Consider the following 18,888-nt stretch of genomic DNA (forward strand, 5'->3'; position numbering starts at 1 on the left):
AGTAAGGAGATTGGGGGTTCAACTTCTGGTATGACTGAGGTATGTGGAAAGTCTAACTGCGCCTATCATCACCGCCATGAAACCGCTTGGTATAAGCGCGCTCAACAAATGTTTTTAAATTCAAATTCACCAATGCCCTTTTTCTTGTCCATAGTTCTGTATGTGCAGAATAGTCCCTGCAACAGTAGTAGTATGTCCTCCTATCCAAACAAAAAGTAAACTAGTATCTTATTCTTGGTGGCCATTGACATTTTATTGTTGGGAATTGTCAAAGCATAAACATTTAGAAGACTTCAATAGACATTATTGGCAACCCAGAGGACTGCACTCAGTCCCGAGAGCTATTGCTGAATAGGAGTTTTGTTTAACACCTTTTGCCAACTGTGCAAGCTTAGTTAGCTACACAGGCAGACTAATAATATTCTAGTAGTAGCACAGGGAGTCATAGTAGAGGCAGGATACGAATTTAGAAACACTCAACAAGAAGATCAAAGACCATTTAGGAAAAAATAGAATTATGAGGAACGTTTGGAATAAATAGGTGCTGTAAAAGATAGGGAAGTATAATTAATATTATTAACAGGAAAACTTACTGGGGCCAGCAGAGGAGCCCTTGGCGGACCTATCCTGGCCTTGCTGTTTTTCCTCCTCCACTGGCCCTGCTACCTCCTCCTCTGTTCTCTTGCCCCTGGGAGGAGCTGCTGTACAACATGAAAGAAAGACACAAACATGGATGAATGTTGTCAACCAAATCAAACTTAAAAAAAAAACAATAACAAAATATTTCGGGGAAATAGACAACAATTGCACTAAATTTATTGACCTATCTGATGTGGTCTACTAGGATATAAGTATCGCTGGATTTGTGGACCGTCTACTGGGAGAGTTATGTAACTCACTAAACCAACTACAAAAAGGTTCTACTAGGACTGGCAGGCACGCAAAGTGACAGACAGTCCGTCATGATTGCAGACCACCAAAGTTTCCTACTAAATAACCAGTCATAATATACTCAAACTATCAATCCCCTACCACTATCCCTTCTTAGTGGCAGGAGTACAAAGGAAGGACTGGACTTGGGTCTCTAGTGTCTAGTATTACGCAGTTCTGTAAAGTACACTCGTACAAAATCACTCAGGCCAAATGAGAACAAAATTAAAAACAAGTAAGCATAGTAGCACCGCCAGTAAGCAGGCGAGCACCTGCAATCACAGAAGCTTTTGAAGCATAATTTACCTGCAATGTAATCTCCAGTGTCTAGCATTGCGCACTTCTGTAGAGTACACTCATACATAATCACCCAGGCCAAATGAGCACACAATTGAAAACAAGTAAGTGGAGTACCACCGCCAGTGAGCAGGCGAGCACCTGCAATCACAGAAGCTCTTGAAACATAATTTACCAGCAATGTAATCGGCAGAATTCTTTCTCTTCGGAAAAAACAAATATTTGCAATATCATAATAACGCAGAGCAGGAGAAAACAAAGTAGTGATTAAATAGCTACTACTACTCACCAAGCCCAGGGATCTCCATGTCAAGAAGGTCGAGCAGGTCTTGTTCCCAGTCCAGGATGTCGGACCACTGGTGCGTTGCCTGGTTGTAGGTGCGCCGGGCCCCAGACTCCCGAAACATGGCCTGGCAGACCTTTCCCCATAGCTGGCGACACTCCCGGAGCCCGTACTCGGTACCGGACCTGCCGCCTGCCGCGATGGTCTTGGGGAGGTGGCGCTTGACAAAGAAAACCAGTGCGGCCACCTCCACCGCGCTAATGATCTCCCGGGCAGTTACTTCCTCCCCCCTTAAGTGCCCGCAAGGGAGCCGGCTACGGGGTGCGGGACCCTTCCCCCTAGACTTTCCGGCTCCCTTTGCCATGGTCCTGGGTGAAAGAAGAAAAGAATAGGGAAAAAAAGTAAAGAAAAGAAAAGAGAGAGCTAAACAAAAAAAGTAGTTATTGAAGTAACAAAAAGTTTTAAAAAAACACAAAATTTAGATGTAGAAAAATAGAGGGATAGATAATGAGTGAAAAAGAACAAAAAAAAGTTCAAACAAACAAAAAAGGATTGCAAAGATTAAAGCAGGATAGAAAAAGCCTGCCCAGAACCATAGCAATGAATGAAAAACAAGATGGCCGCACCCATTGCGACCAAGTGGGTGAGTTTGCGTGATATTGTCCCTGCGAGCACGCAAAAATGGACGCGATCACATAATTGCGCCCCGCAAGTACGAAATGCCCAACGTGAGCACGCAACTAGCGCCCGGAAATGGAAATACGCAACGTGAACACTGAAAACAAGATGGCCGCACCCATGTACGGCTACATGGGTAACTTCGCGGTAGTTGCGCTGAAAAAAAAACCTGCGAACATGTAAAAATAAAAAATCCGCAAATTCGCACAGATTTGCGAATTTTGCTGACCGCGAGTATGTATTCGCATGATTTCGCGTACCGCAAATTCGCAAATTTTGCCCATACTTAGTTGTAACTGGGTTACTGTATGTGGTCACAATTGCTCAACTTACAGCACCTCTGAAATAAGCCTTGACTGCTCGCGCCACGCAACCTAGAGGGTGAGCAGGGGTTATTCTATGAGTGTAATCCCCCTTATCCTGACTAGAGGAGAGGGTCCCTCTTTGTCACAAGTACCTACATGTGCCAACTAGAGACCCCCAAATCTATCAGTAGTGAACTTGCAAGTCACCCCACACTCATCCCATATACCCTTCTAGTATGAACACATGAGGTTTGTCCCACTATCTGAGATTGTCTCTTTGTGGACCCTACTCTGATAAAGATACCAAACAGTTTCTTGGCCGCTACAAGCGCCCGCTACAAACATCCTCAGATTCATGACCTCAGGGTACTTTAAGGTGTTCTCCACGGCCACTAAGGTGAACCTGCACTCTGAGGATTTCTTAGGGTCTTGGGGTTAGACAGTGTCAATTCCCACTCTCTCAAAAGATGTCTCAACTAAGAGTAGAGGGATAAGGAGAGCCTTGTGTTGTTCTCCTGTCTTGACAGTGGCTTGATAGATTGCGCATGAGCGACAGATCTCCATCACCTTTTCAGACATCTGGGGCCAGTGAAGGTGATTGACCAATCTGTCCCAGGTTTTGGTCGGCCACATATGCGAGCAAATTAAATATCATGAATTTAGTTAATCAGTTATGACCACACAAAGAGATTCTTTCTGGTCTTTATCTTTAATTTCTTGTGCCCAGCAGGGCACAGGAAATTAAAGACAAAGACCAGAAAGAATCTTTTCGTGTGGTCATTACTGATGAAATAATTCCCTAATTATGCGTGTGCTAAGGATTAAATTTATGTTTTAGGGCCCTTAGGGTCTTGGTTTTAGAGTGGTTAGGGTGATTCCTCTCTACTTAAGCACCACATGTGACTTTGATGTGAAAACATATTAGGACTTCTAATGGGAGCATCAAAACTCTCCTAGAGTTAATTCACCCCCTGTGTAATAAATGAAATATCATGGGATACATTTAAAAGGAATACCCTGAAATGCTGGTGGAGAATTCTGTTTGTCCCAGGGTATGGGTCCCTAGCCTCACTGTACAGGACTCCTTTTTCCCCGGAAACCCTATGGGTTCTACCGGTATCTGCCTGTTCTTGGACCTTGTCTAGAGCCGGAGGCTTTCAAGAGTTGGGAATACTTTCCACACTTCATAGAATTCCTCCCTGGAGGGTCAACCTGCCCCACGCGATTCAAAATGTTATTGCAAGTCTCTCAGGACAGGATGTTCATCATCTTTAGGCTCCCTGGTGTTAAGATTCCTTCTGGGCCGTGGGTAGTTTTGAGACTGGTTTCTCTCATCTCATTTACTGCCTCTTGGTTTCAGGAACCTGGGCCATTGCTTCAAACTCTAGGTCCCTTTGATTTGATGAGTTGTGGCCATGCACACCTGTACAGGCAGACCCCCTCATTTCAACATGGTTGCTCCTTTTCACCTCTGCACAAGCAATGGTAGCTAAAGTAGTTTCCCAACAGGAACTCCACTGCAAAGGCATGGTTCACAGCTGACTTCTTGGGGCCAGTAGCCCTTCCCCTGTCAAAGATGATCATCACCATGGGAAGGAGTTCCTCCTCAATGTCAAGGTTGACTGCCCAATATAAAACATCAGGGGTGATTAGTTCTGGTTACACAAGCCTGTCTACCACAGTGGTCATGCTGGCTCCTGTATCCCTCAAGCTTCTTCCTGGGTCCACTAATAATTTGCCATTGCCTATACTTCGCCGTGCTGGGTGGTAAGGTGTCCAGAGCTTCAACATCCATGGAGACTAAGGTGTCTTCTGTTCAAACCCTGGTTTCCACTTGGCCAACTTACATCCCAATTCCTACACTTGCAATACCTTGGAACTGCCCATCAGTGGGAAGGGCTTCTTAGAACAAACAGAGTCTCCCTTCTCAAGCCCGGGCTTATGACAGCCCAGCCTTAGAGGTGGTACAGTACTCTTTTCCCTTGTACCCATACAACTTAGGTTTAGGAAAAGTACACAACTCCCCCTCCTGATCTGGGTTTTGAGGCACCTTTGAGAACGTTTTTATTTTTATCCTTGTTGCTCCTACCCTTCCCTGAGTAGGAACTGGATCTGTTTTCTTGGGATCATCCCCAGGACTTCGTATGCTCCTTAGTGCTTACCCACACATAAACTGTATTTCCAAGCTGCCTGTGGTCAGACAGTTTGGAATCCACTTGATGCTTGTATCAAAATGTTCTACTTCATGAACAGAATATATAACACATCATAGGTAATGAATGCATTGCATTTTCACGCATCCCTCCAGTGCTTTCACTGAGATATCTACAAAATCCGGTGCTGCTCAAGTGTAAGCCCAAACCTCTGCACTGGGGCATCTTTTATGTGAGTGCATGAATCTGCTACCCCCTCTTCTAGAGTCAGGGGTGTGTCCCTCTCCTGTAAAGGTACTATTTCTTAGAGTAAGCCCCCGTGATGTTGGCCTAACCTGCACATTCTCAATTCTCTTTAAGAGGAAGTGATCCATTTGTCAATGTCACCCCTCACCACAAAGCTAGAAGACATCTCACCATTGCTACCACTATCTTCATTGAACTGCAGGAGTCCTATGCTGGCATTCTTCTCCTCCAAGGCCAGTGTCTTTCCTTCCAGTGCAGGTGTCTTTTCTCCCAGTGCTATAGCTACCAATTTAGCTTGCAACTCCCCTTCCAAATACTTGTCACTGAGCTCCAAGAGCTAGATAGCCAGGTCAGATAGTTAGGTCAGAAGGCCTTATACTGGCAGAGCCTGTGTTGATCCCAGCCCTGGAGAATGCACCAGAAAATAAATTTGGGACAAATTTCACCTTGCCCCTTCTTTCTCAGGGGTTCCCTATCGAATTAAAAATCAACAATCAATTTTGCTGTCAATTACATTTGGAAATGTTCAGTTTTCAACTTAATAGCTGAGTTGTACTACTAAACACGGGTTCCGGAGTCCACCACTGAACACCTATGTGAGAAAGTGGTGTATTAGTTGAGGGGATAAAGATCCACCATAAGTAATAAAGTTCCTATCCTATTAGATCATCTAAAAGGTTTAAGTAATTTGACCCTGAGCTCAACCCTTGGTAGCTTTGGACCAGAGCAGACAGGCATAACTTGGAGAAAATGTGTAAAGCATTTAGCAATACTATAACAGGTAAAATAAAACATAGAGCACAATAAAAATCCCACTCCAATTAGAGAAACATTTAATGAGGAAGAAGACGCCCAAATGCCAAAAATCCAAAAAGGGGAACCACAGATTTACATTTTGAAAAATGTATGTAAAAATATCACTAAAAAGCGTAAGGGATCAATGGTAGTCAAAAGTAACAGTAGACTGGGACCTAGGGAGGATTTTAGGCACGCTGCGATGAAGCACAGATTAGATACATCAACTGGTCTACCTGGTCAGAGGTTTCACTTTGGTGATTAGTCTTCTTTTTTTCTGAAAGTCAAAATCCTTCAGCGTGGCATGGCAGCAGGCTCCACAACATTGAATAGGTTATGGAAGTAGTCCCAGTGAAGTCTTTGTGGTCATTCCAAACCAGTTCTTGGGCCAGTCTTCCCCCTCACTGTTTTTTTGTCTGCCTGACTGAGAGGACAAAGGAAGGGGCCAGGTATCATCTACATTTGCTTGTGCGAGGGAAGTTCCCTTTAAAATAGCTTAGGTTCTTGGGCATAGCACAACTGGGCTTTCAGCTGTGGGGATCTAAAACAGCTCCCCATACCCAGGCCATTGCCTCTGTATAGGAGCAGTTTTCACACCTCGCCAGGGCTGTTCAACAGCTGGGGGATTGTGGAAAGCAGCTTTTTGTTACGTTTTTGAATCTGTTGAGAGTAACCCCTATTAATGGTTTGCTGTACTGCAGCACCGTGAAAGACTTCTCATGTATTTGCAAATAACTCAAAGGGGGTACCTAGTAACATCTGAGAAATTGCAGATTTGTGAAAGATTTTTCAAGTAGTTGCATCTGACTGGAGATGGATATGTAGAATAATTTGCAGGGCTGCAGTTTTGTGAAAGAGTTTAGAAAAAGTAGCATCTGAGTAAAATGAAACATCTAGGAATGTCTTAAAAAAGACTGTAGCTCTATGAAAGAATTCAACCAGTTGCAGCTGACTTGGAACTTCAGATAATTTGTTGCAATACTGAAGAAATAGAAAGACTTTTTAAACAGTTACACCTGAGTACAGCAGTATGTCTAGTAACATGTTGCAGTACTGTATCATTGTGTCAGACTATCCACACAGTTGCATCTCACTCGAGAGGAGTGTCACGTAATGCCTTGAGGAGTTGGAACTTTGTGGAAGATTTTGAAACGTACATCTGACATTTATTCAAGTGAGTAAGTGGTGTGATCCTCACCACTTCCACATCTTTTCAGTTTGTACTTTCTACATCTATAACGATTTTACCTACAAGCTACAGTCAACTGGAAGCTTTGTGTGAACACTCTATTTATTGGTGGTTGCTGTACACTACCTCTTCGTGCCTTCTCGGTTAACAAGGACAGCTTTGCTTTTTAAGAATGTGTTACTTTCGTCTTCATTCTTGTTGAAAGACAGTGTGGCATGCAGTGCATGTGTTTTTGATGCGGAGCAAAAAAATGATTTTTTCATATGCCGAGTTTTCAAATGCACCATGGATGTAGTGCTGGTGGAAAAAGCAACACCTTTGTTGTGAGTACTATCTATTTGCATTTGTAATTCTTGATAATTCTGCCATGTTACAGGTGAGTTGTGTGGGACTTTTTGATTGACGCTAATTTGGCATTTCAACCACAGCGCTACATTTCAAAGTGGGCACGAGTCAAGTTACACATGTGCACTTACCTTCAGCTTGGGAGTCGCATGGAATTGCTTCACAATCCTGGAATCTTCATGACGATCCAGCCTTCACTACTTCGTTATTGCTAAGCGGCAACGCTTAGTGCACGCACACGCCTGGAGCCACCCGGCGCATGCAACTCATGCGGGCCACCATTTTGAAATTAGTTACTTCACGCAAGCTGCGGGCTTGGTCTGATCGGTATTGGCCATCTGGTGCACCGCAATGCATGTGCTGCATTATTCCTTCTGCGTGGTGATTGGCATGGATACTAAGAAAGTTCTCCTTCAAGTTTGTCATGTTTCCTACAGAACGCCTGCTCATCCGAGGGCCACGGTTTGGTTTCTAAAGAATACGCTTGGTGCAGGTGTCAAAACAGCACATGAGTACCTTGTATGTAGCTGCAATATTTGGGGCCCACAACATTCTCACAGTGTTCTCTTTTGGTTTATTGTTGGTGATGCCAGCACGTTTGTATGGAATTGTAATTTGCACTCAAGCTGTGCCCGACAGCGAAGTTAGAAAGTCTACTGGCAACATCGAGGCACAAATCCAAGAACGCTGATCAGATTACCTCAAGGAGAGGCACGGGGCATCTGTTTAGACTGTGATCATAAGCAACAATCTGCCCTAGAATGGATCGGAGTGAAACTTTGACCTGATTTTATATTTTAACGACCTACGGGGAGGATTACATGTGAGAAGGGTGTAGTCTTTACTACATTTAAATAAGAAGCAGAAACAAGTACAGCTGAAGATGTGGGTTTATTCAACCTCAGCCACTAACTGACACAAGTCAAATCCAAGCCTCACAGCAGAATTCTACAAGAGAACACAATGAAGGGATTCTAACCACTTAAAGAAACAAGCATGTAAAGAAAAGATGTCTTCCTTTCTAACAAAAAACAAAAGTAAGTATCATAGAACAGGAAAAAAAAACTGTTTAAACATAATCCTTCATATAGATAGGAGCTCTACGTGTTCTTTGACTCCTCTTACATGTAGATAACGAGGTAGCACCATCAGAGAAGTTGTTATCCGGAATGTACAAATTTCTTCCAGTATTATTAAGACCCTCACCAATATTTTGACAAGAATTTTTAGAATGAATCACCACAATACCACTCTTATTCCATATCCTCCCATCTTGTGTTTTGATTGCATTTCTAAAAACCTTTGTAATAGGTCGGACATCGGTATATTTGGACCAGGGTTTACATCCAACAGGAGTTTTAATTTTTACCAAATCACCCACTTTGACCACCTGATATTTTGCACATTTTCTGTTATCAAAATATACTTTTCTTGAAATCTGCTTATCTATCTCTCTGTCCCTCCATTCACCTATATCATTATCCACCAAACCTTTATTCATTTTCATTCAACCCGGACACCATAGGGTATTGGGAACCCTTCCTTTAAACAGTTCAAAAGGAGACCTCCCAGTAGATGAATGAGAAGCAAAGCGATAGGCATTAATTCTGTCCTGAAGAGTTATCTTCCAGTTCAAGCCAGAAAATCTAGCCAATTGTATTGACTCCTTATGAGTCTTGTTGACCCTTTCCACAGCACCATTAGTCTCAGGGTGATACAAAGAACACCTTTTATGTATAATGCCACATTTTTAAAAAAAATCACTAAACACACTTGAACAGAATTGAGGACCATTGTCAGAGAGTAAGCTATTAGGAAAACTCTCCTTTCTAAAAATACTCTCCAAAAATGTGATGACTGAATCAGACGTAATGTCCCTAACCGCACTCACTTCTATCCATCTTGAATATAAGTCAATAAGCACAATCAAGTACGGAGTATCTGAAACACCAGAGAAGGGTCCCACAATGTCGATAGTCAACTCATCCCAAGGGTGACTAGGCAAGACTCTACTAACCATTGGCATCTGTTTTGTCTTTAATATTTTGTCACTCACACAGCATTCTACACATTCTCTGACCAACCTCTCAATCTCCAAATCCATTCCTGGCCACCAAAATTGCGTACGCAGAATCTCCTTGGTTTTTACAGTGCCCAAGTGACCACAATGGGCATGTGATAATAATTTTCCTCTAATACCTAGAGGAGGCACCAATTTCGTTCCTCGTGTTAATAAACCATCAGTAAAAGAAAGTTCACCAGAGACTAAAGACCACGGCTTATCTAAACAAGCATTATTCTTCAAACAAGACATAACTCTACAAATTTCCTCATCCTTCTCCAATTCTTTCATCCATTCACTTTCATCCACCGCACCCTCAGTGACTTCACACACATTGATGTACTCATCTATTTCATTCATGTCTTCTTCAACGAAATTGTCAGTGTCAACTAATCTCGATAAACAATCAGCAGACTTATTTGCTACACCAGGAATGTATTGTACCTCAAAATCAAATTCCTGTAAAGATATAATCCACCTCCTGATCCTTGAAGAAATGGCATCTAAACCTTTTTTTAAGAAAACCTCCATTAAAGGCTTATGATCTGAAAGTATACGCACTTTGGTACCCCAAATCAAATTTTTAAATTTCCTCAAAGCCCAAAAAATAGCAAGAGACTCCTTCTCTATCACAGAGTAGTTCAATTCTGATCCTCTAAGACATCTTGATGAACAACAAATGAGAGAATCATTACCATTTTTCCTTTGAACTAGAAGAGCACCAAGACCTTTGTCACTTGCATCAGTAAATAAATATGTGGGAAGACCAGGAACAAAGGCATGAAGTGAGGGAGCCTTTTTTAACTCATTCTTGATGTTATCAAACTCATTCTTGCACACAGAAGTCCAATCAAAAACTACATTCTTTGCAGTTAACCTCCTCAAATTGTGTGTTTTATCTGCAAAATTAACAATGAACTTCCCATAAAATTCCACCATGCCAAGAAAAGAGAGTAACTCCTCCTTGTCAAGTGGCTCCTTGACTTTGTCAATTGAATCAACCAATTCTCTCTTGGGAAAAACACCTTCACTAGTAATGCGATGTCCTAGATAATTAACCTCTTCTACACCAAATTTACATTTGTCCTTTTTTAGTGACATTCCAGCCTCATCTAAACGCTTAAGAACAGCACATACACGCCTATTATGTTCCTGAATATTGTTACCATATATTAACCGCATCGCTGCTGTGGTGATTTTTGCGCTGTGCGGCATTTTTTAAATTACCGCGATACATGACGAGCTCAGCTTGTCATCAGCACACGACACCCGTGGCTGATGACGAGCTGAGCTCGTCATCAGCATCGAAGGGGTTAACAAGTCATCTTGGTAACATTTAACACCATTTAAACGCTTTAAAATATTAGACATAATAGGTTGAAAGACTGAGGCTGCAGAGATGAGGCCAAATGGCATTCTCTTAAACTTAAAAGTGCCCATAGGTGTAATAAAAGCAGTTAGATTTTGAGAAGACTCATCTAACTCCACTTGATGGTACGCTGAAGCTAGATCCAGGGTAGTTAAAAATCTTGCCCCTTCTAAACTCCCAACCATCTCATCTATGTTTGGTAGAAGAAATCTATCCACCACCACTTCCTTGTTTAGAGATCTTAAATCAATGCATAGGCGAATTTCACCTGAGGGTTTCTTGGCAATTACTACAGGAGCCAACCACTCAGTAGCCTCTACTGGCTCAATTATATTGTTCTTGACAAGCTTTTCTATTTCCTTTTGTACCTTCACTTATTCTGCTAAAGGAATCCTCCTCACTTTTGCCACAACTGGAATAGCATCGACTTTTAATCTAATATGATGTTTGTATCCCCGTAAACACCCTAGACTCTCTTTGAATACATTTGGAAATTGTTCGGAGAAAGTATTAGACATCTCATCACCCTTCTTGTTTTGTATAAACTCTTTTACCTCTTGAATCTGTAGTTGAGGTGAGGCATTAGGATCAAGTTTTACTCCAAGTTCACGCTGATGCATCCAACCCAGCAACGAATCACCCTTTTTAGTCACATAAACTTTCCCAACAGTTATACGGCTACCCAATTCAATTTCAGCCATGAAGTAGCCTATCATTGTAATAGGTTTATCAGCATATCCTAACGGAGAAACATCACATTTCAACAAGATCACTTTCGTATTAAACATTAAATTGAACAACTTTTTGTCAATCATAGTTATTTGAGAACAAGAGTCGAATATAAAATTTATCAAACAATTCTCTACATGAACTGGGTGAGAAGGATGATCCAAAGGTTTACAATTAATTTCAAAACTAACGGTTCTTACTTGAGGTTGTGACCATTTTTTTGTTGGAACATCACTCATATGTTTTTGTTCTTCAAAATTTAGCAAAATGCCCTTTTTTACCACATGAATTGCACAAGACTTCTAGTGCAGGACAATTCGGAGAATTCGCTAAATAGCTAAATTGTCCACACCTAAAACAAGAAAATCTGTTACTTTGACCAGCAAAAGAGACATTTGTCATAGGATTTTGTTTCTCTTGTGCACTCCCACTCTGTTTCTTGACTTGATATACAACCTCTTCTACTTTTGCTTCTTCCTTCACGACAGTAATATTTGATTTGTCTTTCTCTTTTTTTAATTCATCAACACATTTTGTCATATGTTCGACTTGTTTAGCAATGACTAACACCTCTTCCAGGGGAGGTTCATCCTTCAACCAAAGTTCTTTTCTAATGTTATTATGCGCACATCTCAAAACAAACTGATCTTGAATTCTTTCATCCAAAGTTCGATCAAAATTGCATGAGGACGCTAGCTTCCTGAGAGATGACACATATTCCTCGACAGTTTCATCCTTGGTTGAATAAACCCACATCTTCAGCTGTACTTGTTTCTGCTTCTTATTTAAATGTAGTAAACACTACATTTCTTTGGCGACGATTGAATAAACGACAACCTCTGCACAGAAATAAATCCCCTACACCACTCTTTCAGCGGCTGTTTAATTTAAGAAGAGAAGCGGTGACTTCCCAGCGGCGGAATACATGAGATACTTTCACCATTTTGTGATTATATTTAGTGAGGAGAACGGTGGAAGGTTTAGTTAAAATTTGAAGGATTGAAGGATTTCCTGAGTAAAGCATTAATTTTTAAACTAATTCTGCTACGCTCGAGACGTACTACTGTGATGACGTATTAATACGTATGCCCGGTCTTGATTGGATGAACGCTGCGTTTCACAGTCTAAGTGAACGTCCTCTTCGTGTTAGCGTCTACGTCTCAAGATCGCTCAGCGTCTGCGTGTCAGGATCGAGTACGTCTGCATTTCAAGATCGAGGAAGTGCGTTTCATGCGTTCTCTGTCAATATCCATTTACATAAGTCTTTGCAAATAAAATCTCAAGAGCTCTTTTCATTATCACGTATTCAATTGTTCCTAAAGTGAAGGTTCACTGGCCCACTCCAAGATTCTTTTCAACATTGTGACATGGAACCTTATTGTTCAATACAAGCCACTAAATAAAGCCTTATTTTCATTCACAGTGAGACTATTTACTTAAAGAAACAAGCATGTAAAGAAAAGATGAGGGCACATATTATCACAAAGGTCTCACAACATGATAATACCTTAGATCTGTGTTGTGCGGTGTATTGTTAGCATTCTTAGTTGCTAGTCTCCTGACATCTTCTTTTCAAGTGGGGTGCACACTACGAGGTTGTGTCTATAGTAGTACTACTCGAGCGTGAAGTCACTCACTGGCTAATGTTCAGTTTAAAGGAATGTAATACAAGAGACATGGACAGTTAGTCTTTACCCTTACTAGAGGGGTGTTTTAAGGGGTTTCTCTCCCTTTTCAAAGTTGATGATTTTTAGTCTCTTTCAACGATGTGTTTACAGTTCACCCTTTGCTTCACACTTTGTTTTTGTGGTGGGCTTCAGTCCCACCTACACAGTCTGTAGTGAGTTTTAGTCCCATCTACTTAGTTCTAATGGGTACAAGTCCCATTGCTTTTGTAGTGGGTGTTAGTCCCAAGGCTTAATTTTCCCATTGTTTTTGTAGTGGGTGTTAGTCTCATCTATGCAGTCTGTAGTGGGGTTTAGTCCTATCTAAGTAGTTCCAATCGGTACAAGTCCCATGTTTTTTTCCATTGTTTTTGTAGTGGGTGTTAGTCCCATCTACGCAGTCTTAGTGGGTTTTAGGCCCATCTACGTAGTTCCAAAGGATACAAGTCCCACGTGTTCTTTTGTTCAGTGCTTAACGTTTCAGGCCTCAACACAGGGGTTTCACTGGGTACCAGTCCCATGTATTCTATTGTTGTGTGCACATTGCTAACCTCCACATTGGAGTTTTAGTGGGTGTGAGTCCCATGTGTATTATTATTGCACTGTGTTTATTCACACAACCCCTACCTCAGGGTGTCCAATGGGTTTGTGTCCCATGTTTGTGAATTACCTTTACATACCCTTCTTTGAGGAATATTTTGTGTAGTGTGTTGTTACCATGTGCCACATGCGCTGTTTTTTTCCCCTTGGTCTGATTAGCTTTAAGGACAGCAGTCTTCTTTCTTTTCCCTAACTATTTTCTTCCGTTGTTGTTGGGTGTTGGTGTTCCATTTTTGTGGTCTGTTTATTCACCTGTATTTTGGGGAAAGTATGTACGGGTGTCCGTCAGCGATTTCTAATGTTTAAAAAATATATATCATTTGAGGATGATGGGTGGGTGATATATATATTGTATATTTCTCTATGAACTTCTTCTACATTGTTTATTCTTTCCTACATTGTTTATTCTTTCTTTCCATTACTCATATACTTCAGTCTTAATCTGTTATTTCATTTTCTCTGGTACTTACTCTTGATATCTCCGTGGTAGTTTCTTCTTTGCTCACACTTGACTTTTCTTGTTTTCTTTGCTATGATCCTTTCAAACTTTGGGTTCACTTTCTTCTCGCTTTTATTCTACTTTTCCATTTTTCTATTTTTTGAGGTTCTCCTTGTTTGAACCTTCTTCTTCTTTGTGGTTGCTATTTTTGTTTTATGTTGTAACCTGTGTTGTATTTATCTGGATACTTACTTCCTAGCTGCTCAGCCAGTGTGAATGTGATGCATAGAATGTTGGTGTGAGAGTCTTGAATGGAATGTTTGGGTGCCTGGATGCTTGAGTGTGTCATTTGGAGTATGGACTGAGCAGCAGGCAGACTGCTCCTGGTGGGGCTGCAACTCTAAAACTCTTTCTCGTGTAACTAACTCAATACATTTACTTGAAATACATTACAGCTACCTGGAGTCAGTTACTACAATACTGAAGCATTGTGAAATGCATTGCAGACAGTTACATCTGACTCAAGAGGCACATCTAGAAATGTCTTGGATGATTACATCTTTGTGGAAGACTTTTCAAGAAACTACATCTGACTCCACAGGGACATTTAGTAATGTCCTGTGGAGCTGAAGCTTTTTATAATACTTTTCATGCAGTTGCATTTACTTCAAGAGGAACGTCTAGTGATGCCTTTTGGCACTAAAACTAAAGGAAATCTAATAACCATTTGCAGTTTTGCATCTTTGTGATAGACATTTCATGCACATTTTACTTGTGGAGAAAAGTTTGTACCAGCTTGAGGGACCACACATTCTGAGTGCCTTTTTAATCAGTTGTATCTGACGAAAGAAGGTGTCTATTAACATGTTTTGGTACTGCATTATTCTGAACACCTTTTCAAGCAAATGCATCTGAATACTTCTTTAGTGTCCTGTAGCAATGCATCCTTGTGAAAGACCTTTTCTGCAGCTGCATCGATCTTCAACATGCCAGACCGTTGCCAATGCTTGTTACATGCTGGCCGGTTTGCAGTCTACAATGGCACAAATTAATGTTGCGGGAATGCAATATTATTGCTAAGGAGCTTCATCAGAAAAGCTGCATGAGATAATATTTAAATCAGTGTCTATAATAGGAAAAATGCAGTTGGCTGCAGAAGGGTGAGAACCTCTCTGCTCACAGCAGAGGATGCTGTGACCCCACCCCTAACTTAAGAAGCAACTGTGGTGACCTGAACAATATGCTTCAAATGGATTATTTTGATTTAGAATGAAGATTGCCCTATCCTGTAGGGTAGAAACTAACAACATTGTGGACATCTGCACCTCTAAAGAGTTGAAGATTGAGGTCAGTTGCATTTTACAAACAACGTTTTCAAGACATTCTGAAACCCAACAACTCATTGACAAAAGCTAATGCAGTGTTCTCGCAGACAATGCAGACCACCTCCTTACACATAGGTAAATATCCAGTTTGTTAGTGCCAGAGTTTAAGCAGTTTTAAGTGTCAGTGTAGGTGGATAATAAAACTGGGGCTCGATGAAATGCCCCATATTGTATGGCATATGAATCAATAGTGCAGTGTGCAGTGTACATCATGGTACTACTTTTGCCCAATCCGATTCACTCCTGTCACAAGTGACTTGTGATACCTTTAAAGCCACTCCTGTGCTTTGCCATAGATAACCCTGCCCTTTTAATGGCTGACAATTTAAAAGAAGAAATGATCTACTCTGTCCCGACTGTTACTAAAATGCTAATAGCTTCGAATTCTTTCCTTCATTGATACAGACCTCAAATCACCCTGATGACAGTAGCCACAATCACCATGTTTGGAAGTAGATTCTCTATAGTGCTGAATTAAATTAGTTTCATAAACAAGCTTTTCCCTAGTTCATAGTGCAGGATTGTAACTGAACGTGCCTCTTTATTAGTTGTTAATTTTTACAACAAAAACATTCACACACGCATAAATGCATAAAGAAATGAAGTGATACTTTCTGTTACAAACCAGAGCTAGAGGCTTTGCTGTTTGCTGTTTGCTTTGCCTTTTTATGTCCCATGCTATGTATCGGCATTAGCGCAAAAACCTGAAAACAGGAAGTGGTGATTTCCTACTTTCATAAACTGCGGATGTCTGTGTTTATACTTGTAACAATTTTGTAGTATAAAGAAAATAAATATCTAACTATTATATTTCTCTCTGCACAATGCAATACATTTGAGGAGTGAGAAAGAGGCTATTATTACATATTAAATATGCATTATCTAAAAAAAAACATGCAATTGCTTAATTTCTAAAACAAGGCAGGTCAGTGTTAGTAGTACAAACCCTGCACTGTAATGTAGAAACTATTTTCCCCAACAATAACATGATTGTACAGAAGTTCATTATCCAAAATCATATTTTAGTCTACTAGCTTTCAATACCATGCACATATGTTTCTTAGGCAGTTTTTGTAAATCATTTAACACATTGCCCAGCATGTAATGTTAAGCGAAAAGTGAAAAGTAATTTGACATTTATACTTTAAGAGATTTACATTTCAATTGTTTACCTTATTCATGATTTGTAGAAAACTATTTTCAAAATCATTGACAAACATACTAATACAACCCCTAATCGGATTCCTTCTTCTGTATTCAAATGTAATTTTTTTATTGAACATTTTCAGTGTGAAAAGCGTGTTTTCCAAAAAAGCGCTTTCCTAATTGATGTTCTTTACAAATTCTCATTCAGCCATTTAATGTAGTTATCGGCCATTCTCATTCCCAGTGATTGGTCCGTCGGCCAGGTAATGAAGCCCAGCATGCCGTGAAATGCATTGTCATAGTGGTCATGCATAACTTGCACACCTGCGTGCTTGAGTCTCGTTGCATACATAAAACCATCATCTCTTAGGACATCATACATACAGGTAAGTATATATGTTAGGGGCAATTTGCTCAATTTTTCATCATCAACCAAAAGCGGTGCTGCCCTAGGATCTGTAATCTGAGGATACTTTTTCAGAAATTCTGATCTTCCATCTTTTGGGCTGTGATAAACATGATCTTTTTTCAGCTCTTCCGGCAATAGGTTACTCCAGTTTGCAAATTTAATCAGAGTGTTTGATTCTGAAGTGATATGTGTGTTGGATTCCATGGCTTCAAGTAAAGACTTGTCAGTGGTAAAGTATGTACTCCAGAACCTGGCCATGCTTCTCCTATTAAGAACAGGCATGTCACTATTATCACGATATGATGGGGTGTCCAGGTCAATGTTCTGCAGTGCGGGGTAGATCAAAGCTTGAACTTTAGGCTTAACATCAACTTCACTGTCCTCTTGTAGCTGTAAAGACAATATTTTTGCAATTTGTTTAGATTCCAGCCTATCTTCATGACAGACAAATCAATTGTATGTACAAACATAATTAAAAACAAGTGGCTCATACATTGCTGCACATGTTCTTATCCAACTATTCACTACCTAATGCAAACTGTTCACTGAAAGCTATAACTCATGCTAACATGCTAAAATACAATGAGAGAAATGTCAGGAACAAAGGGCCATATTTATCAAACTCCTTTTTTACGATTCCTAAATGGCGATTTAGAGCGAACCAGCAGCCCGTCCCGACGATGTCCGGGTATGAATTGCTGTCGGCCAGTAGTATATTGTTTTGTAGTATTTTGTTATTTGTATATTATATATTATATGTATATTTCTTATCTGTGACAGGCCTGTGAAACGCTCCGATTCACAGTGCACTGCTGATGTACTTAAGAGTGAGCGTTCAGTAGTGTGTGAACTCGAGTTTCCCTACTTTATTTTTCCTTGCAATATTATATAGCGCAAACTCGACAACATGGCATGAGCACAATTTACATTACAGAAGAACACATTCATTTGAGGTAGGCACGGGGAGACAAAGCAATTTGCCTGGAATCTCAGGATGTTGAGCTGATGCCGGGATTCAAACGTAGCTCCCCAGCTCTAAAGTTCGCAATTCTAGAACTTGTGGTGGGAGGTGTGTCTAAAAGTGTATGTTGGTGCTGGCCATCAATGAGAGAGACCTGTGCATTTTTCAAATCGGTGGTGAAAAAATATGAGTATGTTGCTGGAGATGTGGGCCGCCGGGCCACCAATGTACTTACCGGGAGAGGGTAAACACCGATTATTCCGCAACTTTCTTTCCGCATACCATCACTCCGCATACTTTCATTACGAAAGTACCATGACTCCGTAATTGCCATTATAATGCATGGCATTACAATTTATATGCTTTTACCACGCATACATTTACAATGAAATTTGTTGTAAATGCATGAATGGTAAAAGCATGTTTTTTTTAAATGTTTGGATAAGGTAAGAATGGGTCTAGGGGTATATGTTTTGGGGTACTGAGGTATACGTTTTGGGGTGTTTGGGTATTTTAAGGGTTCAGATATAGTTTTGGGTTATGGGGTACAGGGGTATTTTTAGGGTTCAGGGCTAGGTTTGGGTTTTGGGGTAAAGGGGTATTTTAGAGTTCAGGGGTAGGCTTGGGTTTTGGGGTACAGGGTTATTTTTATGGTACAGGGCTAGGTTTGGGTTTTGGGGTACAGGGGTATTTTTAGGGTGCAGGGGTAGGTTTGGGTTTTGGGGTACAGGGGTATTTTTAGGGTTCAGGGCTAGGTTTGGGTTTTGGGGTACAGGGGTATTTTAGGGTTCAGGTGTAGGTTTGGGTTTTGGGGTACAGAGGTATTTTTAGGGTTCAGGGCTAAGTTTGGATTTTGGGGTACAGGGGTATTTTTAGCGTTCAGGGGTAGGTTTGGGTTTTGAG

At 40.8% G+C, this 18,888-nt stretch overlaps 1 protein-coding gene across 1 annotated transcript in view; it reads right to left on the minus strand.

The window, feature by feature from the left end:
* Nucleotides 1–15,966: 15,966 nt before the first annotated feature.
* Nucleotides 15,967–18,888, minus strand: part of LOC147683762 (arylacetamide deacetylase-like) — a 190,801-nt gene continuing 187,879 nt past the window's right edge. The window contains exon 5 of the mRNA XM_086944131.1: nt 15,967–17,414. Coding sequence (XP_086800257.1) covers nt 16,806–17,414 — 609 coding nt within the window. The 3' untranslated portion in view covers nt 15,967–16,805. The remainder of the gene's footprint in view (nt 17,415–18,888) is intronic.

This window comes from Lissotriton vulgaris, chromosome 11 (genome assembly GCF_964263255.1).
Source record: "Lissotriton vulgaris chromosome 11, aLisVul1.2, whole genome shotgun sequence".
NCBI lineage: Eukaryota > Metazoa > Chordata > Amphibia > Caudata > Salamandridae > Lissotriton > Lissotriton vulgaris.